The sequence below is a fragment of the Ochotona curzoniae genome, unplaced genomic scaffold (genome assembly GCF_017591425.1).
Source record: "Ochotona curzoniae isolate NIBS_2020 unplaced genomic scaffold, NIBS_Ocur_1.0 scaffold_4701, whole genome shotgun sequence".
Lineage (NCBI taxonomy): Eukaryota > Metazoa > Chordata > Mammalia > Lagomorpha > Ochotonidae > Ochotona > Ochotona curzoniae.
In genome coordinates this window covers 32,804,550-32,829,028 of record NW_024467122.1, presented here as the reverse complement: position 1 = coordinate 32,829,028, position 24,479 = coordinate 32,804,550, and the positions used below count along the sequence as shown (strand labels likewise).

The 24,479-nt window shown below is 38.3% G+C and overlaps 1 protein-coding gene across 1 annotated transcript in view; it reads left to right on the top strand.

The window, feature by feature from the left end:
• Positions 1–24,479, top strand: part of AKAP6 (A-kinase anchoring protein 6) — a 434,750-nt gene that overhangs the window by 229,188 nt on the left and 181,083 nt on the right. Inside the window, exons 6-7 of the mRNA XM_040969476.1 lie at positions 1,002–1,098; positions 2,195–2,358. Coding sequence (XP_040825410.1) covers positions 1,002–1,098; positions 2,195–2,358 — 261 coding nt within the window. The remainder of the gene's footprint in view (positions 1–1,001; positions 1,099–2,194; positions 2,359–24,479) is intronic.

Here is a 24,479-nt window from a genome sequence, read left to right as displayed (position 1 = left end):
GTTAGTTTCCTACCAAGACAGCAATTTTTGTCTTCCTTTTTAGGGTTTTTATTTGAAAAGCATAGTTACACAGAAATTAGAGGCAGTGAGAGAAGAGGAAGAGAGAAAGATAGTTTTTCCATGCACAGTTCAGTCCCTACATGGCTGAATCCAGGGATCTAGAGCTCCGTGTGCAGCTTCCACATGGGTGTAGGGACCCCAAGCTCTTGGTCGTCCTCCACTGTTTCTCCAGGGACATTAACAGAGAGCTAGCATGGGAAGTAGAGCAGCTGGGATTTGTACTAGTCTCTTATAGGATGCTGATGTCATAAACAGGGGGCTTAACCAACTGCACCACAACATCAGCCCCAGTTTTTGTCTTTTGAATAACTATCAAGAGAGTAAAATGACCCCCGACATGTTTGATGTATTCATTTTTAAAGGCAATGTCACATTTTAAGGAATAAGCTTAAAAAGCAAGGATTTCAAAAGCATTTGGCTCCTCAGGAAAAAGAAACTTAAATCCATTTCTATATTCTGCGGTTTGTGTGATGACTGAGAAACAAAGCTGAATCAAGCACAGCTATTTTAATGGATTTGTATATGTGTACATAAGGCTAATACATTTTATGCTGCCAATTTTTATGGTTTCATAAACAGTGCTATCACTAGCATTTTTGGAAAGTGCTCAGATGTGCTGTTGGAAACTCAGTGTATTTTATAGAATACTGCCACTCTTGGTGTAGCCTATGGGATGTGACTTTCTGTAGAAGCCTAACGAATTTCTAGATTTATCAGCTGTTTCAAAACAGATGCATTCTGCTAACAAAATGGAAACATTTTGAGCCCAGATCCCAAATATCAATAGCTTTTAGTATTGCAAATTAGTTTGTGTATTGGGTAAATTAGGCTGTATGGTTCTTGATTTAAAAAAAAGAAAGAAAAGGTAGCAAGTGATTTTGTGTGGATATCTTGTGTCTGACTGCCCTGCTGGGGATTGATGCTTCTATTTTCCCTTGCAGAGTTTTAAGTTGAATGTGGACAGTCACTGTGCTCTCAAGGAAGCTGTGGAGGAGGAAGGACACCAACTGCTGGAGCTTATTGCATCCCACAAAGCAGGTAAATCCTCCTGAAATATTGCAAGTCTTCATGTCTCCAGACTATTAGGAATGAAGAGGCATTGCTGTAAATTACTGCATATATTCACTTCCTTATGTATTATTAATATTTACATTATCAGATTGACCTTCAAGATTTATAAATGTTTCATATACTGCATACAATGCTGTGATACTTATAAGATGAAATACTGCCTCCAAATAGTCTTCCCATTTTATTTTGGGCTTGCTGTTCACCCACGTTTCAATTGAAATCACATTCCTGAAAACTTCACATGGATGTGCTTTTTGATGAAGGTGCTCTGGAAATAACATTAATATAATGAATGAGAATTGCGCATACAGTAATAATGCACATATTAGAGTACTTACAGGTAGCAGTACAAGTGTAAGGCAGGCAGCCTAGCAATGTCTGATGATTCCCCCGCTAATCTACACACATGAACACTTTGCATGTTCTTTGCTGAGCTTCACACTACCAGAATTCTTGGCCTTCAAACAATTCTTATCCCAGTATTGATGTATTTATGAAAAACAAAGTATAAAAGGGAAAAAATGGTGTTGTCATGTGATCATGCTTATCCTGATACGAGAAGTCTAGAAAAGAGAATGAGTTACAATTAGATTCTTCGAGATTACTGTAGCTAAACAAGCAAACAACTCCATTAATTGGGTTGCTAATGTTAAAAAAAAAAACTGCTCTCTTAATTATGGCTCTCTGCCTGTATCTTGAGTTGAATTTATGTGTTCCCATGTCTTTCTGATCATTATAAAACCTCTATGTAGATAAACTCAGGCACTTTGATTTGGGAGATGAAGTTAATGTTTATTCCACATGTATTTCTTTCTATGGAATGCACTATGTCATTTTCCAAGCCAGCGTCTGTGTGTGGATTTCATTTTAGTGCGCTGATGCCTTGTGTCAAGAATTGCCATCATCTGTTTTGAGTGACAGATGCTCATAAAGTAGGTGATGGTAACTGTCATTTAAAAATAGGTGTATTGTTTGAAATAGCCATCTCATTGACTAAATTAAAAAAATGGTAGTGGTAGAGATGCAGTCATGTCCACAACCTGTGCTTTCCCTCCTGGACAAGGCCTGAAGGACATGCTGCGGATGATCGCGGGTCAGTGGAAGGAGCTGCAGAGGCAGATCAGGCGGCAGCACAGCTGGATCCTCCGGGCTCTGGATGCCATCAAAGCTGAGATCCTGGCGACTGATGTGTCTGGGGAGGACGAGGGAGGCACTGGAAGCCCCAAGGTAAGTGGCTTGAAGTGTGCCGTATTTCCTCTTATTTCCGTCTCCTTTTGAACTAGACGCCACTGAAGTTTGCTTTCCACCCTGAAGGCTTTTTGTTTCTAGTGGGTAAACTTTATATATCTCTGTCTATATCAACAAAATGAAATGGCTTAGTTGAAAACAACACCAAACCAAGAAAGCCCCCAACTTTCAAGTCTTCCAGAAAGGGATCTTTGTGTAAGAGGTGGTGTGGAAGTAGGAGGACAGTCCTAGAGTGAGGGTGAGGGAAAAGGGGACATAAAACATTTAGTAAACAAAACATAAAGCATCTTTAACATGAATAATCAGAATGGTTTTAAATTGTTTTGTTGCAACTATAAATCACTATAATCAGTGCAATCACTCAGCTCTGACATCCATTAGCCGCTTGGTTACAGCAAATTAACAAAGAAGAGAGAAAGTGATTCATTATCTCATTCCTGTTAATGACTATCAGATGCATTGCCTAATTAGGGGATGGTCATTGTAGTGGGAAGAAGGTCATATGCTTCACTACAAATCTTTCTACTCTGAGTGTAAGTTCTCTGTAATGGCACACGTGCTGAATACAACAAGTACTTGCGATTGGACTCTCAATGAGGTGCCTCCTAATACAAAATGCTGCTTTGCTAAGGTGTCTTTGGACTCACAAAGTGGAAATCATTTTATTAATTTGGTATTTTTATGTCACTCCGCCCTTCTGTATCTATGTGTAAGTGAGTGTATACATAAAAGCAAATGTAGCAAACCAATCTCATAACAAACTCAGTATCAAACTGTCTCATAACCTGGGGCAAACAGATTTAAGAGTTCATGGTTTCTGTTCCTGGCTGGGACAAAGGGAATAAGTCATCATCTGGTCACATTTATTCAGCATCCACGTGGCTTGGCCTTGTGCTATAAGTCTACAGAGCCAGTTAAACAAACTCTGCCCTCCTAAAGCCACATTCCTAAAGTCAGGCAGACCAGCCAGCCGACACCCATGAGCCCGCGAAAAGCCGTGATGATGTATAGCTTTGGAACCTCCAGCAATGACCTTTCACGTATTTGTTGGAAACAGAGGACAAGATGATGAGTTCAATCCCACTTCAAGAAGGCTCCTTGGAGGAGGTTCCATTTCAGGAAATACTTGAAGAAAGGAAGAGAGGTGACTTGGCACATGAATGTGTGTTTTTCAAAGCAACGTGATGAAAGGATCAAAGCTGGAATCAATATGCAAAAGGGAGTAGATCCAGCAAACATCTCAGTTTGCTGAGATGGGGCTGTCCTGAAGGGTAGGCTGGAGGCAGAAGTCGTGTGAGCTAAAGTCAAGTAGGGAAGATGCTAAGAACGGATACCTAAAGTGCTCTTGTGTCTTATTTCACAAGGTTGCACCAAGAGTTTATTGTGATAAAGCTGTCCTCTATTGAGTGCATGCCAGCTGACTTATCATCTCTCAACCATGACAATGAATCTGTATCAAGTAGCTTTATTATAATCCCCAATAGAGAAAAGTGGAGGCACAGAGAGGTTAAGCAGTAGACTGGAGGTCACACAGCTGGTAAGCAGCAGAACTGGGACTTGACTTTGAGCCCTTTGTCCACAGAGACCATGTTTGTACCACCTAGCACACTGCCCAGCACTGGCATTGCTCAGGGCTAAGTTGAGTGCCAGGCATTAGAGATGGACAGTAAGACTTGGGGCCTGTTCATGGAGCTTATGGTAAAGATTCCAACAATCCCTGCCTTTACAGAAGAGAAAAGAGAGTGATAGGAGATTGGGCAGGAGATGTGCTTTAGACAGGGGCATCAGGGAAGGCTTCTTTGAGGGCATGACATCTTGTGAACAGACCAGTATGGTTAGAGAGGGAGGGTGGTGTGAGGGAAACCGGGGCGGGGGGGGGGGGGCGCTGTGGTCAGCCAGGGGCACTGTTAGGGAGCAGCAGGGAAACACCATCATTGAGTTGCAAAAGGAAAACTGTTTGTGGCATTTTTGAGACCTCAGTCACCTGTGGAGTGGGATGAGTTTGGGGGAAGTGGGTTATGTCAAGGCATGAGGGCAGAGATGGGACAATCGGCTAAGTTGTTGAAAAGAAGCAACTCCATTTGCCAGGGCCAGTTTGAAGTGAACCCTTTAAAGTCAGCTTCTCATGTAGAATTATGGTAATGATATGAAGACAGTAACTCAGAGAGAATTTTCACAAGGAAGATAATACAGGCATATCTGAATGAGAAACGTTAACTGCTTGGGTCCCTCCCAGACCATATCAGAGCCACTGTGGGCAGGCCCTGGGGTCTGCTTTCCAGACAACTAGCAGGGAACTGCTGTGGTGCGGCCCCTTAGCTGTAGGACCCCAGGATCCTCACACGGCATCAAGAGAAAAATATCTGTCACATTGTTACTTATGAGAGAAAACAAATGATATCAACAGAAGTATTTAAGATGGGAGCTGATTAAATCATATCCTCCTAAAAAGCTTCATAGCCTTTAAAAATAATGTTTCAGCGGAGAATTTCAAAAGCTGAGATCGCTTACAATGTACAGCTTTATTTAGTTAAAATTCTGATTTTTTATATCTCTACCATCAATAAGATTACTATAAAAATAGAAAACGCATATAAAAATATAAGAATTAAATGGTCATTTAAAAGATAAAATAGGTGACATTGAACTGAGGGTACTTGAGGAGCAAATTTAAGTATCAAAAGGAAGAATAAATGTATCTGATTTTTAATTATTTGGTGTCTCACTTCTATAAAGAAGGAAAAAACCCTATTTGAAACACTGTACAAGTAAAAATGTGTGAGTCTCATCAGTTTTTCTTGTTAGTAAGATTCCCGTACCAAGGAACGTGGGTGTCGGTGACATCATGGGTACAGTGTCGCCTGGGTAGCTAGCCAGGAGTCAGGCCAGAGAAGGCGTCGAGGAGTGGGCACCCCAGACCTTCCTCCTCCCCAGGGGTTCTCTTCTTCCCCAGGCCCTGCTCAATTTTCTCTGAATACATGAACTCATGCAATCTCAAAGGTAAATTACTTATAAGACAAAGCATATATGTTATAAAATTAAAAAGCTTAAGAAAATCTAGAGTAATCAAGATGATCATTCTTTCTATGTGTTTAATGTTTCAATTGCTTCTATTAGTCCCTGAAGTAAACTCAAAATTACCAAGAGGCTCAGACTCACGACAGACCACCCAGGTTTGAGGCCAGACACTAAATTAGCTGTATATTACTGCTTAAATTAAACTTATCTGTGCCTTAGTTTCCTCATTTATAATATCATTGGAAGGAAAATATTCACTTCAAAGGATAATGATGAAGATTGTGTGCATGGACGTGGCATGAAGGTTCAATGGCTAAATCCTCACCTTGGACATCTGGGATCCCATATGGGTGCCGGTTCATGTCCCAGCTGCTCCATTTCCCACCCCACTCCCTGTTTGTGGCCTGTGAAAGCTGCAGAGGATGGCCCCAAGCCTTAGGACCTAGCATCTGCACGGAAGGTGCAGAGGAATCTCCTGAATCCTAGCTTCTGATCGGCTCAGCTCTGGTTGAGTGAACCAGTGGATAGATCTTTCTGTCTCTCCTCTCTGCAAATCTGCTTCTCTAATAAACATAAATAAATCTTTTTTAAAAAGTTGGTATACCCAAAGTGCTTAGAAGAGTAGTTGGCACATACTAAATCTTAAAAAAAGGCAACTAGATAAGGAGAGAGCCAGCAATGTGGTGCAGGAAGTTAAGTCACCACTTGCAACACTGGCATTCCTTGTTGGAAGGCTGATTCAAATCCCAGGTGCTGCACTTCTGATAAAGCATTCCTGGGCATGTGCTTGGTGAAGCAGCGGATGACAGTACAAGTACCTGAGTTCCTGCCCACTCAGCTTGGAGATCCTCATGCACATCCAGCCCACCCCAGTGCTGCCTTTGGAGAGTGTACAAGCAGTTGAGAGCTGTCTCATCTCTCTCCCCACTCTTTTCCTCTCTTTCCATATCTCCCTCTCCCATATTTTGTCTTCTCTTTCAATATGCTTTTCAAACAAAACAAATTGTTAACTTTTTTAAAAGTATGATATTCAAAATATTAATGAGATTGCATATTATAGAAAAATTATGCATAGATTTCAACTTTTTAAAAAAATTCAATTTTTCCTTGGGCCCGGCAGAATGGCCTAGCGGCTAAAGTCCTCACCTTGAATGTGCCAGGATCCCATATGGGCGCTGGTTCTAATCCCGGCAGCTCCACTTCCCATCCAGCTCCCTGCTTGTGGCCTGGGAAAGCAGTTGAGGATGGCCTAAAGCCTTGGACCCTTCTCCCGTGTGGGAGACCCAGATCCCCACATAGCTCGGATCGGCATAGCATCGGCTGTTGCACTCACTTGGGGCATGACTCATCGGATGGAAGATCTTCCTCTCTGTCTCTCCTCCTCTCTGTGTATGTGCCTTTCCAATAAATAAATAAATCTTTTTAAAAAATTCAATTTTTCCAAGAATGTTTTTTCTTTTTTTAAAAAAGATTTGTTTATTTTTTTATTACAAAGTCAGATGTACAGAGAGGAGGAGAGACAGAGAGGAAGATCTTCTGTCCAATGATTCACCCTCCAAGTGAGCCGCAGTGGCCGGTGCTATGCCGATCCAGAACCAGGAACCAGGAACTTCTTCCGAGTCTCCCACATGGGTGCAGGGTCCCAAGGTTTGTGCCATCCTTGACTGCCTTCCCAGGCCACAAGCAGGGAGCTGGATGGGAAGTGGAGCTGCCGGGATTAGAACTGGCACCCATATGGGATCCCGGCACGTTCAAGTTGAGGACTTTAGCTACTAGGCCACCGCACCGGGCCCTCCAAGAATGTTTTGAAGTACTTTCTTACATTCCTTCATATGCTGGTTGTAGAAACAAAATAAATAATAATCTAATAAAGACTAATAATAAAAACAGGTGCACAAATGAATCCACAAGGAAAGAGATAACTAACCCTATCTAGGACTAGCAAGACAAGGGTTACAAGTTAATGTTTGTTTGTTTGTTTTATGGAAAGAGAATGGATTTTGCAAGGGTAGAAATAATGAGATTTTAAACAATATGTTGTGTCTGGAACCCAGGACTTTACACCGGGCAACAGTTAGGCCAACTTGCTCCAGCCTGCACCTAGGCTCACAGCAGGACAATGGTCAACAATTCTTAATGATCAACAATTTATCAGTAATTCCTCTTATGGCTCATTAACAGAGCTCAGCCCAGAGTGGGAAGTCTGTTCCAGAATATATCCATTCTACATCATTGGAATATCATAGGTTTGTGTGTTTTCCTTTTTCTTTTTTGTTATGTTGCACTAAATAGAGCAAGCAGGAATAGGTTACCCTGAAGTAACCTGAAGTAAGACTGAAGGCTTGATTCAGCTTCTTACCCATCTCGTCAGTCCTGTTTCCATGAATTGACCTTGCACAGGTCATGTACAAATTGTGCCATGGAGTGCATCTCCAAGTATAGCAGTTATGATCATTTATTTTATCTTGGACCTAAAAGAGGAACTAAAATTAAAACATAATAAAAATAACTTCAGAATTCATCTTAAGTTTACTTCAGAAGCTACTGGGAGCTTGCGAAGCATAATAGAAAATCTAAAGAATATATCTAGGGGGTATTTTTCTTTTTTACCTTGTTTGAGAGACTGTAGAAAAGGACTTGGTCTTAGAAATCTTGTAAAGAAGGAGGATAGGAGGAAATTCAAAGACTCCAGGAAACTTCTCCCCTAGGACTCGGCAGCATACCTTATTTGTTGTATTTCATTTTTTTAAAAAAAGTGTTTTCCCAGGACTGTGAGACCTTTTTTACATGGAAATCGAGAACAGAATTTCACCAGTTGGAGAAATAAAGCTTTGGCACTCACATCCAAGAGCCGAAAATATGCTTCTAATTATGTGTTTTAAGATAGCTTGGTGAAAGTTTATCACCTTAAATTGGGCTTTCAGTGTGTTAAGTGTTTTAATAGTGTAAAGCTGTGGGGATTTCAAGCCACGGTGACTCTGCCATTTCTAACAAAGGCTGTATTTGTTTTTTGACCCGTCGACGCAGAAAATAGAAATGCTGAAAGCCAGGGAGGTTTTTTAAATTTTGCACACTGCCTCCTTTAACGTGTTCTTACCCTCTGTTTCTTCACTTTTCACCCGTAGAGCACACACCATGGCAGGCATGTTAGAACTGAGGCCAGGATTTCCTCCACAAGACGTATGGGGATCACTCAAACTACACAACAGTTCCCTTGTCCTCCGAAAGCAAGCAGTTAAGTTTCTAGAACAAAGAATATGTGAAGATTTTGTTGTAAATTTGGAAAACTTTATAGCTCCTACAGCAGAAAGCTAGCTTGGATCCCAACTCATTTCTTCAGTTCTTTAATGAAAGAAGATCAAAACATTGAGCTTTAACACTGGACTTATTCTGTCTTCCATCTTTTGAGTTCTTAGTTGGAAATTATCATCCACTTGAAATGGATGTCAAATTATGAAAATCATCAATGTTTTCAACAATCGCAGGAAAATAAGCTTTCTTTTTGTAGCACTTCATTTTCATTTCATTTGAAATTTATATACACACAGAAGAAAAAGAGAAAAAGATATCACTTATTTCCTGGTTCACTCTACAAACACTCACAAGAGCTATGCCTGGGTTATGCTGAAGCCAGGAGCCAGAAGCTCCATCTGCGTTTCCCATGTAGGTGGTCAGGACCCAAATTTGAGCTCTGCTGGGCTGCTCCTCAGCCAGTGCAATCATAGGAAGCTGGAAATCTAAGCAGGCACTCCAGTATGGGATACCAATATCCCCAGTTGTGTCTTAAATGCTGCATTCAACGCCAGCCTTGAGATGTTTCCTACATATGTTTCCTCAGCTCTGAAAATGGTAGTTTCAGACATTGGTTGAGTGAACAAATGCATAGCCTTCGAAGTTAAGTATATCACGTAGAATAGAAACCTGCATGCTATCAACCTGGAAGTATCATTGACAACCTGGCCTTACTTCAGATGTCAACAGGGGAAGTCTAGAATGAACATTATCTGTTTGTTTACCAGATGTCCAAGTCTTATTCCAGTTTCTATGCAAAGGATTATAGGTAACTTTGTTGAACTGAAGGGATATTAAGATGCTATTTAGGGCAGCATCTTTGTAAGATTTTTTTTTTTTTACTTTGTTATGTGATGCTTCTTGTGTAGTAGTGCAACTAGATGGTGGATAGCATCCTGGAATGGAACCTGATACTTCATCCTCCCGATCATTGGTGAGACGGAGCACTGTTTCTACACACCTTTGTTTCTGGTTCGGAAGCTTATGTCATTAGCATGCTCTTTAAATGTTGAATCTTCAGAAATGGCATTGAAGTATTGAAACTGCATAGAAAAGTTGTTCATCTCATGTATAGTGATACACACATGTATGAAGAATTATTTCAGTCAGTTTTCTCTCTTCTTTATGAAAAGAAAGAGCACACATTTGTATTGTCAGAAGGACCAGAAGTGATAGAGTATGATGAAATTGTATTAAAAGTAGCAGAAGGCCCCACCATCATTTATTGAGCACTGACAGAGAACTCTGTCCAGTGTTGGGCCAGACATGAGAGAAGACATGTTTTTCTGCTCGGTGCTGTTATCATGTCAGTGTAAGCACACAGTGTAACATCTTGTCTAACGTAGCTCGGGCTATCTCAGATCTAGAATAATAGATCACCTAAGATTCAGATCATGTTAATTAGGATGTTGGCAGATTGGAATCAAGTAGGATTCTTTATGCAAGCAAATGAGTAGCAAATGTATTACCAACTCCACTTCCTCTGTGCAGAATTTCCTCCTAAAAGCCAGCATCTGAGCTACTTCCTGCTGAACTAAATAAACACAGTCCTGGTTTGCAGTACCTAGGGAGAGCTCTTTCTTCTGTTGTAGATTTTTCAATAGTCCTTTTCTTTGGTTATCAGAAGGGCAACTTTTCTTCAAAAGTATTTTTGAAAGACAGAAACAAAAGTGAGTTGCTTCTTTGAAGATCAGTGAGGTTACTAAATTTGTGATAGAATAGAATAAAAAGTAGTTTCTCTAATCTCCTTGAGGCACTTAACTTTGCATATCATCAGATGTATGGGTGTTTCCAAGATGAGAATTTTTTTAATAGCCGGCTACTCTAACAAGATGATTGACAAAATAAAAATATATACATTAGGTGAAAGGACAATCAAAAATCAAATCATATTTTTTGTTACATGAGATTGGAACTTACTTTGTTTTTTATTTTGGTTTTGGTTTTTGGTTTTTTTTTTCACACTATACTTCCATTGCTGATGATCTTGAGGGTGGAAAGATTTGTCCCAGCACAGCTCTGGGAGTGAAATTTCTTGATGTTTTCAAGCAACATGGGAAGTGTCTTTGATATGAATTGGTAGTTTATTTTTTTTCATATTTAGTCTGAGTGCCTTATCTTTGACTCTGTGAAGCTTGCACTTGCAAAGTTACATTCTATGGAAAGAAGTCATCTTTCTTTAGCAGAACTCACATTTTGTGCCTCAGCCTGATCAATTTTAGAGATTACTTAAATATGAGGATAGTAAACACGTTAGAGGGTCTTTTTGAAATACAGTGGAGATAAACTTTAAAAAAACTGTAATTATTTAAATACAGAAAAGAAGCAAGATACAGAATTGCTTCTCAAAATGTTTCAGATTATTAAGTACATTCTTTGAAAGTGTGAAACAATTACCTCAGTGTGTAATTTACACATTTTCCTGCAATGTGTTGTTTCTGGCAGAAGAATGGCTGAGCCAAGGAGAGCCCTGCCTGTTAAAGGGATTATTCTGCTCTGGCTCTTGTGTTTATTGAGTCACCTAGGACTTCTTATAAAATGGCAGCTTCCAAATTTACACACACCTGCACTCAATAGCCTAAATACTCCAAATACTTAGCTGTTCTCACTCCCAGAAGCTCTCCCCATTAAGACAAACCAGAAAGCATTTAGATACCCTCATTTTGCTTTTCCTTTCTCCAGAGAATTTGATTGGGAATAGACATTTAGATAGTTGTGATGCTGTCAAAGTACTTTAGTGCTGTTTGCCACCATGACTCATGCAGCAGTCCCAGTCTGGCACCCATGGCATCTAAATGAAGGTAAGAGGAGCTAGATTGGAGTTCCTGCTGGGCAAGAGATTAGGGACCCATCTTAAGGACCCAGCTTCCAAACCATTTTGATTTGGGTTGGGGTAGTGGCTTTTCAACATTATAGTCAGTTGGCCTGTTAAGGTCACCTCTTGGTTAGTGTCTGTTGGGCTAAGCAGAATAATGGATGTCAATGAGTGAGACGCATAAAGGGACAAAAGGAATCCTAAAACAAGTGCATGAGACAAAGTAAATGAACAAAAGGAGAGAAAGAAAGGGAACAGAAGAGGAAAGATAAGGAAGGAAGGAATTATTAGACCAGTGACATATAGTAGAAACAGAAGCCATTGCCTCAGCTACTGTTCAAAAATGCTACTGCATAATCAGGATTGGTGTCATCATTCTAAAGTTTAAAAGGTAAAAACAGAACTAACTTCCTTCTCATTCAGGTATTTTCTTTTCCTTTGCCCTTTGCATTTTCTTATTTTAACTCTTAAAATCTTTAATTAACTTTTAAAAGAGCCGTGTCACCCATTTTTCCAAAATAAAATGTAACTGTGCCATAAAACTATATGTAATAAGGTTTAGTGATTCTAATACTTCTTGAGGCAAGTCCAGTTATTGTTTTAACATCTTGTTAGGTTTTTTTTTTTTTTTGAGGTTTGTTTAAATATGCTTACTGAAAGTAGCTTGTTTGAAGGGAAAAAAATTAAAAGCGTGTAAGTGGTTTTCTAGCTCACCAGTACACTGATGGATGAAATTTGTAGTCTTTGCCCTAGAGCTCTCTAACAAGATTAGGTGAGATTGAACCTGAGAAGATAAAGGTCTCTAAATTGACATAAATTCAAAGGGCAGTACTAGATCATACCACTATTTGAATCTCTAACAAAGTCTAATCTCTGACATATTATATTTGGCCCACTATAATCTATGTACACCCACATCCTTCTAGCAAATGATGAATGGGGTTTTGCTGATGTAATATAGCATAGACTTTGGTTCTCCTAGACCTGAATGTATCACACAGGGTTGAGGAGCTCTGCTTTGTGAAAATGACCTTGGTTCTCTTCTCTGTGCAAGGACTCAGGTATTTTTCCAAACTGTCTTCTTTGGATTTATTTCCCTGCTTTCTTTCATTTGTTATCTTTTCTATACTCAGACTATCATTAGATACATGGAGTTGGAGAACTATTGAATTTTACTCAAAAGGCTAGTATATTCAAGGAAAGCCATTGAAATTGTTCATTTCTTATGGGGATTTCTCTTCTAGTTGTGAAACCAGAAATTAATTAGTTGAGGTTTATCAATGTGTTTGAGCTTCCCATATTTACATGAACCTTCAAAAGTTCATCTATAATTTGAAGGTTGTAAGTGCTTTTAAAGTTTTATTTATTATTTGAAAGGTAATGTGAAAGAACAAGAGAGGTGAAGGGGAGAGGCAGAGGGAGAGAGAAGGCAAGAGGGAAAGTGAGAGATCAAGAGAGAGAGATCTGCCATCCACTGGTTCACACCCCAAATGCCTGCAACAACCAGACCTGGGCAAGGCCAGTGCCAGGAGCCAGGAATTCTATTCAGGTCATCCACATGGGTAGGAGGAGCCCAAATTTGTGGCCACCATCTGCTGCCTCTAAAGTGCATTGATAGGAAAATGAGTTGGAAGTGGGACTTAATCCCAGATTCTGTATTATGACATGCAGGAGTACTAAGCAGTGATTTGAACTGTTGTACTTTGATACCAGCTGCTAGGAGCTATACAGTTAACTGTGGGGAATTTGGAAAACTCCTCTCTGTCTTAGTTTTTTTAGTTCCTTATCCCCAAAGATTTTATTTCTTTTATAGCTAGAAGTAAACTAGTCACAGCAGGATGTAAAATTGTGATTCTGATGCTAAGCAGGCTCAGTAGTCTCAGTGACAATGACTTGTAGACCAGTTTAACATGTTGAAATTCATATCCTTATTGGAGACTTAAAAAATTCCAGAACCTGGCTAAAAGTTGTACATTTAGCTAGTACGTTTACATTGACCCCAATTTTTCATTATACATTGTTCTTGTTGTTAAATTCTTTAAGAATATAAAAAAAGGCAGTTTTGGGGCCCTATTATCTTTCTTATAAATGGAGTTCTTGTGTCAAAAGACTTCTCTAAGGTAAAATTAGACTAATATGACTGAACAGGAAACAAAATGTTTTTCAATATTATAATTGAATAATACTGCTATTCATTTTATTGCATTTCTGAATGAAATGTAATGATCTAATTTATAATAAGTTAAAGCTATATTATTACTAATCAGTAATTGAAAATTCCCCCTCATTGGTTGAAAGCTAAAATTTAATAACCGTATAATATAGGACAAAGAGAACAGAGATGTGAACCAACATTCTGCTGAATACAGGTCAATTTAATGTTTCAAGTGTTTTTCTTTCTTTGTAATTATTTTTGTGTCTTATCCAATTGTGTAGTAAATTCTCATTGTATTCCTCTTTCAGACCTTTGGCAAATAGCATCTTTCATTTTCTGTAAATTCTTTTAGTCTCAGTTTTTTTCATAAAAAGCTTAAAGACAATTCTCCATTGGTTAATACACAAAAGGGAAATCAGGTAAAAGAGTTGCAAGATATAATCTCTTTGGAAGTCCTGCATTTTAAGTAGATCTTCTCTCAGTAAGGCCTTCTGTCAATGAATGCCTTAAAGAGAAGCCCTTGTTTTTTGGACTTTTCCAAAGTAATCAATACTTCTTTCTTCTTATAAATGGTAAAATTGGATATTAGGAAGCATAGGCACACTTCTCTTTATAAAAGGGAAATGCGTTGGGATTATTGCATTAATGTTATCATCAACAGCAACATCAAATAACATTTATGCTTAATTTGACAGGCACTGTAGAGTGCCCAACCAGTCATTTCCTTCCTCCTCTTTGCTAATGCAACCAACTATTTTGTCTATGTGTCTACATATCTACCTTCTTCATTCCTGTATTATTAAAGCAGGGTAGATCCTATTCCTTCCAGCATCACTAGGTGCCATTTCCAATGTCAATAAATGGTTTAGGCACAGCCAACTGATGTACTTCTGGACAGTAAGATAGGAACCAGAAGTCTCTGAAGGGCTTCAGGGAAGGTTTAATGTATCATAGAAAGAGACAAAACTATGTAATCTCTAACTGTATGTTCTCACAAGGACAACATCTGCTGAGATGGCCATTTTGTCACATAAATCAAGCAAAATTGAGGAAAATATTTTTATGGTAGGGTGATATCAGAGGGAAAGGATAGATTCTTTAAGTCAGTAAACAGTGGAATTAACCAATCCTGAATATGTCCTATTTTTAGTATTTTCTTAGAATTTTTCTTTCTCTCTTGTTTTTCTTTTTTAAGCTATTAGCTTGAATTGATATATCCTGTTATTAGGGACACAGCATCCTAAATAATTACATTGTTTTAATGAAACATCACAGACTGCTGTGATAATTATGGGATTTGAAATTTTCTGTCATTTACTCAAAATACTTTCACATTTCCCCCTCGTAAGTCATAAGTTTTGTTAACATCTTTTTAACATATTGCTGTGTGGTGCCTTTGGCCACAGTTATTCTATTGAAATTATTCTCAACAATGTTTGCTCATGTATTTTTGGTTGCCAAATCAAGCAAAATGCAAAAATTAAACAATCGATTGCTCAGTATTTTTTTTTTCAAAGTAAGTTTTATGGGCCTGTCATGGTAGGTTAGAGGCTAAAGTCCTCACCTTAAATGTGCCAGGATCTCATATGGGTGTCAGTTTTAGCCTTGGCAGTCCTGCTTCCCATCAGTCTCCCTGCTTGTGGCCTGGGAAAGCAGTCAAGCATGGACCAAAGCCTTGGGACCCTGAACCCCTGTGGGAAACCTGGAAGAGACTCCGGGTTCCTGGCTTCAGATTGACTCTGCTCCGGCCATTGCACTCACTTGGTGAGTGAATCATCGAATGGGTTCTCCTTCTTTGTGTATATCTGACTTTGCAATAACAACAAATAAATCTTAAAAATCAAAGTAAGTCTTACATATAACACCAACAATTAAAGTCAACCAAAATAGGGTTTTTCAGGTGATTAAGAACCCAAGGGCCTTGTGCCCTTGTTTCTGACCTCTTGTTTCTGACCTCTGTGAAACTCCAGGTTCCAGAAGACATGGATGGTCTGAAAGTAGCTGCAGATTTGATTTTCCTGTTAATGCCTCTCCCACCTTTTCTCTTTCCATTTGCCCTATGACCCTCCTGCTTGGAATCCTTCAGTGGCTTCCATTGCCTGCCCATGAAGCTCTTTTCTTTCTAATTGTGTCCCTTTAAGTCTTCCTCGTCAGCCTTTTTCTACAACCTCATAGCGGCTGCTTCTAGACTCTAAAACTGCATGATTTCTTTCTTTTTTTCCTGTGTTCTTCATTCATCTTTTTGTATCATTACTCATCTCTGCCTGTTTACCTGTCTCTGTAACAGTGGCATCTTCAAGTGCTCTTCCTTTCTCCCACTCAGCATTCACTTAGGTCAGCATGATCTTCAGTTTCCTCTGTGTTCCCGTGGCATCATGTGTATTTTGATTATAGGACATATTGTTTTCTCACTTTCAATTTTGTATTAAAGATATTCCTTGGGCCACATTCTCTCTGGTGAGTTCATTATTTGTATACTGCGGTGCTCCTTGTAATATATCACCCTGAAACTGTTCTCAAAAAATGCTTATTGAATGAGCAAAAAGTTGCCAAGAGAAATCAAGACTTCTTATATCATGTGGGTGTCCTTTAGGTTATATATTTTTTAGTCCCTTAAATATTTGTGATTAGACAGCTCTTGGAATACTTGTATTCCATATGGAATGGGTTCTAGTCATGGGTCTACTCTCCATTCCAGCATTTGGGAAAGTAACAGACACATGGGAGAACCTTCTCTCTTTCTCTAGCACTGCCTCTCGTTCAAAGAAAAAGTCAAAAGTAAAAGACTGAGTTCATTTTGAAATATACTGTGTAAAACTAGGTGGATTTAAAAGATAAGGAAGAATATAGAGCAGATAAATTAAAAGTTAGGTTTAGTGCAAAATATTTTATTAACTCTGTTTTTAAAACTTTAAAAAGAAAATTAAAAGTCATGGACACTCAAATATATAATTTCAGTCAAGTGTATTTCCTTTTGCATTTATTTTTATTTTCTGTAACCCTCATAAAAATCATTCCTTAATAGAATATGTGTGACAGTTTAGCATGCTTAATACAAGTGCCAAAAGTTACTGAAGGAAGAAATGCACTACTATACAGTTGCTTAATTTTTACTGTCTCATTTTAGCTTAGTACTTTATAATTTTAATATGTGTTATTAATATTATATTTCTAGTTTTTATAAGGAAGACATGTTGATTTGGTAATCTAATATTTCAAAAAAATGTAAGAACATGCAACATAATTTATTGGTAATTATGAAAATATAGTTATTCATATGTCTTGTAGATTATAAAACAAGTAACAATTTTTTTCAGTGCTAGTATTTTCAGTTATTTTCGTTGGAGAGGACCCAACTTTGAGAGTAGAAATAATGACAGAGACAAATAGACTTAATTCCAGAATTAGATAATTAAGAGCTTAAAATAAGTCCATATATCCACAAACTGTAAGGCAAATGGAATGTACTCACCCCAGAGACCAACAAGTCAGAAAATCCCTTCTTTGCACCTGTTTCCTCATTTGTAAATGAAGAGTGATAATGTTACCTTCCTCCCTTCTTGTCTTGTTGAAGAGATTAGATTGTATATAAAAGTGTTTGTTGGTTGACATTAGCATGGCATTCATGCATGAGTACTAAGATGGCCACAGATGTTCTGTATATTCATGGACTTATGTGGTTACTGTCAGAGTGGGAGTTTGACCCATGTTCTGATGCAGTGGAGAAAAAGGGTTACGTTTGAGATATGTGGGGCTTTGAGTAGGACATGGAATGAAGGGGGATCACAGCATTTATGGAGAAGATAGGCTATATCTTATTAGTTTAAAACAAAGATGGAGTCAACACAAGGGAATGAGTAGGAAAAACAGTACAAGAAATAGAATGCGGAGGGAACTACCACGAAGCTCTATTACTCAGAACCCACTGAATTGTGAGAGAACTTTGGGAGGTAATAATGATGGCATTGGTGGTAGTGGCGGTAAGAGCTGTTAGGGCAAAAACATCAGTCCTTACATAGGCCAGGTCTGTTCTACAACGCTGTGGAGTTCTCTATTTAGTGGAAGGTAGTGGTCCTGTGGTTTGACATCTTCATATCTTGTAAAAATTTTTTCAAATTTCAGCAATAGCTCTAAGATGACTCTTAGGTCCTGGGATTGAAAAGATGTAGGACCTGAAGTGTTAGAATAGAATATAAATATTTGTTGTCACTGTTGGAAATTATTATATGCCTCATCAAAGTTTATGTTGGCAGTTGACTAACATGTACTTAGAGATCTTCAGTAAGTATGCTTCTGTGACCGTGTTTATCATTTCCCGCAGTTAGATCTAGTCGTTGTGCTGTGACATTCAAACCATGGCAGCTGGCTAGGTGATTTGTGCTGGGACATTCAAACCATGGTAGCTGGCTAGTTGATTTGTGCTGGGACATTCAAACCATGGTAGCTGGCTAGGTGATTTGTGCTGGGACATTCAAACCATGGTAGCTGGCTAGGTGATTTGTGCTGGGACATTCAAACCATGGCAGCTGGCTAGTTGATGTGACACTGGATTAGTTGCTGACCCCTTTCCCATTCCCTCATCACCCCACTCCTTGACCGTTTAATTCTTTTGAACTCACTTTAAAGCAGAAAAGGTAAAATGGGTCATCTATATAAATGTAGTCCAGGGAAAGTGTCTGACTCTTAGAGTGAGAAAAGGAAACTTTTCCAAGCAGTTTTTCCTATCTCAGTGTATCTGGCTAGGTCTTTAACCTTGCAGTCTATAAAACATTATTTTCTGCCCAAATAATTTCCATATCTTGGTCTCCTGACTAGCACTGAGCAGTAAGCAAACTCCACTGTCTGGCTGTATCTGACTGCCCCAACTATGTTAATCATTATCTGCTCACGAAAGCATGGAAACCCGGGGGGATTCGTGTTAGACAGAATCAGTAAGTTGCTTGGTCTGTGTGAAATTTGGGGAGGAGAGAGTAGAGTGACAGAGTGACTTAGCAGTGACAATGTGAGTAAAATTGATGCTGAAAATGCAAAGAAATTATTTCCTGTCCAATTGTATTATTATTTTGAATGAAAAAGATCTTGAAGTAGGAACTTATTTTTGTTATTTTTAGTGTTGGTAAGAGGTTATTCACCTAGTGCAGTATTAAAAGCAGGTGTGTTATGAATGCAGGGCCCCACACAATGGTGGCGAGCATCCGAAGACACACATTGTATTCATATTAGGTGGCCATAAATGACAAAAAAAAGCACTGGACAAATAGAACAGATGAGATTACACTGTTCCAGGAAAACTAGCCTCCTTTTCATAAAACATGTGACATTCCTGCATCCTGCATCTGCCATTCTGTAATGACCCTATTAATGGAAAAGAAATGAAAAATAGGGAGTCAGCATGGTTGTTCCCTCAACCCATCAGAAAATTTTAAATTACTTGAAGTTGCAGTCTTCTAAAATGAAATTAGACTTGTTGAGTGGCCCTTTTGGCTTTCTGCAAAGTCTGTAATTCAGAAAATTCAAGATTTAATTCTTAAGCAATGGTGTTTCAGATTTCTTAGGTAAAGGGGTCACAATATTATATATGACAGCAATACATAAGATAATTAAGGCCAGGAAAAATAGGCAAGGAAAAATAAGAAAACATACATCTTTCCCTGTTTCATAAAACTGTGGTGGAGTACTAAGTAAGACAAATAACTTTATAGTTAGGAAAAAATATGAGACGTTATTTTTATTATAAAAAAATTACATTAATGACTTTGTCTACAGCACCGTTATTACTGATCACCACTAACTTGTTGGCACAGACGAGCTTAAAATATATTTCCTATTCTGTAGGCCTAATATTTTCTTGTAAAAGAATGGCATTCAAATGCTATAATTAACACAAGTAGAATAATAAGCATATACTTATAAAGGACTTCTGCATATATTTATTTTCAGTTGAGCAGATAATTCTGAGTGATTTTGTGAGTCATATAGTAAGTAATTAAAATAAATTTAAATTCAAATATTAACATTTCAATTTCCAGTTTGGCAAACATAAACAAATTATTATAAGTTTGTTTTTAATTCCTATAAAGCATGTTAAAATTAACTTTTCCACAATTTAAGTAATGTGTATAACTAAACTTCCTTCCTACTGTGAAACGGTTTCATTTATTGCTATTTGTAAACTGCCTAGGATAGATGCAGAGTGGATTGGGCTCAAAACTCCTTGAACAGTTTCTTTTGAAATAACACTACATGCGTTAAGCTCAATTACACATCCAAACAGCCACAGCTCACTTTTGGTAATTTATTCATTGATTTAACATAGTACCCAGAAGAGCCATGCCTGCTGTCATTTTTGTAATATATTATGTTTTAAATATACTCATGCTCACCCATGCACACCATTAAGGTGTGCATAAACCTGTGTTTTTCTCTCTTGACAGCTATAAATGTTTGTTATTATTACACAAAACATATGTTCATGTTGTTTTTGTCTAAATTATTCTATCTGGGGCTATAAAGTTTTAATGTTATTAGTTGCCCTTAGAATTTTAATGTTTCACTGCTGTAACCTTCTTAGGATTTCTATGCAATTAAATAGAAACTATTTCACTGCAGCCTGGAAGAACAATATATTTTATACAAATAATAAAAAAAAAAAACCTCTTGTTCCATTTTCTTCCAGTGTGGTGTAAGTGATTGCTTGACAGTTTTTCTTTGTGGTCTCCAGAAGCCTTACCTATGGTCAGACCTGAGCACCAGCTGTGTGTACGACATTGCCTTTACTGAGAGCAGGGTCAAGCATCTTTTCAGTTGAAGAACCCTACTTCTGTCCTTCAGGGGTCAGTCATGGTGGGACTGGTCGACACTTCTTGGCCTGGTTTGTTCCAATACATGCAGAGACCAATAACGACCATATAGAAGGGCTGCTCTACCAGCAAACTATGTGTCTAACTCAGTTTATTTTCCCAGCTTGAGTCAAGGGTTACTGTTATTAATTTTTTAATCAATCAGTAGAGATACTAGCATTTGGTAGAGCTAATGCAATGTTTTCCCCATTCCCTCTTTTCATAGCCACTGACTATACTAAGTCCAGGCCTTGTTGTTCTAGTTAGATGGAGCTGCAGAGTTATCTAGAAACTAAAGTTTTCATGAGCAGAATTATGGAGTTGCAAATAATTTTAATGTTCTAGATGAACTTATTTGCTATAATCTTGCAGTGAGTGTTGGTAGGGTCCACCCCCCCACAATGTGAGGTTTTGTTTTTGTTTTTGTTTTTTTACACAGTACTGGGAATTGAGAAATATCTTAATTGACTATTGACTCTTGGTTTCAGCTGTCAGTTGTACTATTTTTTCTGTTTCCGTTGTCATCTTCCTAAACTGTATCACATCAAATTCTAGCTCAGGAGTCTTGCCAATGAACAAGCTCAAAGCTCCTTAACAAGATATTCAGTATTTCACATGATCCATGACTGAATCACTTCTCCAGACTCCTTGTTTCTTAGCTCTGCACTTCCTGTGGGTCGTCTTCACTGGACCACTCATGTCCTGCAGCATAATGCTCAGCCACACCTTCACATGATACATGCTGTGTCCTTGCATGGGTGCGCTTCAGTACTTGCTCTTCCTCCAATCTATTTTTCTTAAAAATCCAGCTCAGATATTGCTTCATCTGTTAAATGCTTCCTAAATTGCCATTAGTAAAAACTAATCATGACTGTTACTTTTCCTCAGCACATTGGTTTCATATGATTTCTCATGTACTTTGTTTTGACTTATGATGTATACTACATTATAAGCTTTGGGAGGGCAGGACCTCTTTCATTTTGTTTTCTTACCAATGCTTTGCACAGCATGTACTAAAAGCTACTTTATTGATAAATAAAACAGTAATTTTTTTACTTCATTGTTTTAACCTTGAGATAGTTGGGGATCACTGAATGGTGAGGTTGAGTCAAGACAATCTATTTCCTTGTGTTCAGGCTTCATAAACTTGGGTATAGATCTGCATCTATCAGGCTGACTTATAGAACAAGTAATTATGTCAGAACAATCCCTCATATTAGTGGAAAAAATCTTTTATAATAAGTCCTTTTGCTTACATCTGAATGAATCATCATTTTCTAGCTGCATTTAACTTCCGCTAAAGTCCCTGCTATCCTTCTCACACGTCCTCTTCAGGAGTGTTCTCCGGTGGTGGAGATGAAGGTTTCTAACAGGCAGCAGTTGCCATTCACAGGAGTAGTTGACCTCCTTAATTTACACTATCTGGATTACTCCTCAAGTTTTTGACAGTTACACTTTTGCCGGGAAAAGGAGGGGGGTGTGGGTCCGGAGCCTCAGGAGCTGTCTCTCTCAAAAAAACAGAAAAATCAAAAACCAGTAGTAGGAAAACATGACATTTGTTGAAAACTGGAGATAACAGAATGGAAGTCAAGGTGCTTGGTTACACAATAAACCCCCATTGAGTTCTCATTACTGCCAAATAATTGACTGTGTTGCCAGCTTTCTCAGTGGGGAAAGGGTCAAGGAGGTCAGTTATCTGGTGGTAATGACCGTAGCGGTCATTAGAGGGTATTAATGCTATTAAGAGTAGAACTTCAACTTTTTATTGAAGTTCTTATTTAAATGATATTAGCTTCAATTCAACTTTTAATTGAGGTGCAACCATCCAAATTCTACAGTCGGGCACCAAGAAGTAATGAACATAAAATTACATGTTCTTTTGATAGGTTGATGGGTCTTTATTAGAATTTCAAGGGCCTCCACAGAGCTGTTATTAGACACAAACTGCTCTGAAGTCTTCTATTAAAATTAGGGTTGGGTGAATGATTCCAGGAAATAATTTTAACCTGGACCAGTGAAAAGTTAGAAAAGAAAGAAAGAAGGGAGAGGTTATTTTCTTTCTTTTCCTTTTGTTTGTTTTGCTTTTTTTAAAATTTATTTTTAATAAGATGAAATGGCTCATTTATGTGCCACAGTTGAGATATGTTTGTCATGCCTTTCAAATGTAATACACATTTTCCTTTCTTTTCTTCCATTCTTCTCTCCTCCCTTACTTTTTCACTTTTTCTTTAAATAGGAGTTTGGATTCCTTCCATCTCTCCTCCCCCCCCAAAAAAAACCCTAAAATTAAAAAAAACATATTTTTAAGAGGCAAAGAGACAAAGAATGTGCAACTACCAGCTGGTTCCCAGAACCCCCAACCTGCTGTGGCTGGGCCAGGCTGAAGCCCAGAGCAGGGAATTCAGTGCAGGTCTTCTCTGTAGGTAGCAGGGACATAAGTGTGTGAGCCATGGCTCCTTCTTCTCAAAATCCATGTTAACAGGAAGCTAGTTAGGAACAGAGCTGACAACTGAACCCAGGTCCTCTAAGATGTCTTCAGACGCCTTGACTGCTAGGTTAAAGCCTGCTGCCTTCCCCGAATTTTACAGAAACTCCTCTCTCAAGAGTTTAACACATCTCTATGTTACCAGTTCTGCCAGGGTAGCGATATTAAAGTATTTAAATTCAACCAAAGAAAAAAGGAAAGTTAATGCCTGGACTTTGCCATTCATGACTTAGAAAGATGCAGTTTTCTAAGTAAAAACATTGAACCAGCAGCAGTTCAGATCATATGGAAAAGTGGGAGGAATGTGTATTTCAGAGAGGGAATCTTCTATTACTCTTTCTCTGGGAACAAAAGAGGGATTAGATAATTTCAAGGTGCATGGTTTTACCTCTATGAGCCAAGAAGGCAGGAGCTATGTGTAGTGAACAGTTCCATAAACAAACCCATCCTTACCTAAAAAAAAAAGAACTCTTATGAAGATTTGGTATTAAGTTGGTTGGCTGCCACTGACAGCAAAAATTTGCTGAAGGAATTGATAATAGCATTTTTCCTTTGGAAAAAGATTTAAACTGCTTTGCATTTTTGGTAGGTAGCCAGCGTTTTGTCATTTAGATATGTCACATTACTATGAAAACATCATGCATCATAACATAGCACAACAATGTGATTTGCTGAAGTGCTAGTTTCTGCAGAAAGGGAGGGAGGGGAAGAGAAGGAAATGGAAAATGGCAGGCTTATTTTGGTTCACTGTGAAATCCATCTTTTCTGTTTCCCAACACCCAAAAAGCCTAGAAGTAAGAGCTGCTGCTAGTTCCATTTCATTGGAGACTTAGTCGTAAGTGGACCTCTTTGTAAATGTGAGGACAATCCAGTGCCTTATTTCTAGTGAGAGAACACAGACCAGGCTATAGCACGTGGCAGTGCAGCTCGTTACATGTAAACCTTCATTTATCAGGTGGCTGGAAGGAATAGAACTCAAGATTTCTGAACAGAGCTTAGTACTTCACTGTGCATTGAAATTACGTCTTTTGTAAAAAGAGTGATCCTCTGCCTTAATTAGCTAATCACAGTACTGATTTCTGGTGACCTTGATGTAAAAGGAAAAGAAAATGCTTCCCACAGCTAGTTTCATACATTTGTTACTATGTGATCTCTGGAAATTTCTTTTTCTAGCATATGGATTTCTCTATTCCTTTGTGGAAACTGAGGCCACAGCTCTGAACTGCCTTTTCCTGTCTCCTTCAGATCAAGTTATCACACTATAATGTTTACAAATTTTAATGAGGATCTGACTTTGAGAAGATCTTAGTTCATAGACCCATTTAATTGACTTCCAGCCATATTCAAATTGAAATTAAAAATAAGTTCCCAGGTGAGAATATAAGCAGGTTATTATATTCCGTATTAAGAAGATGAAAGATTTTCCTTCAACTATAAAGAACTAGTATAATAGAAATTACCTCATGTTGATATAGTGTAAAAGGAAAGTAATATAAA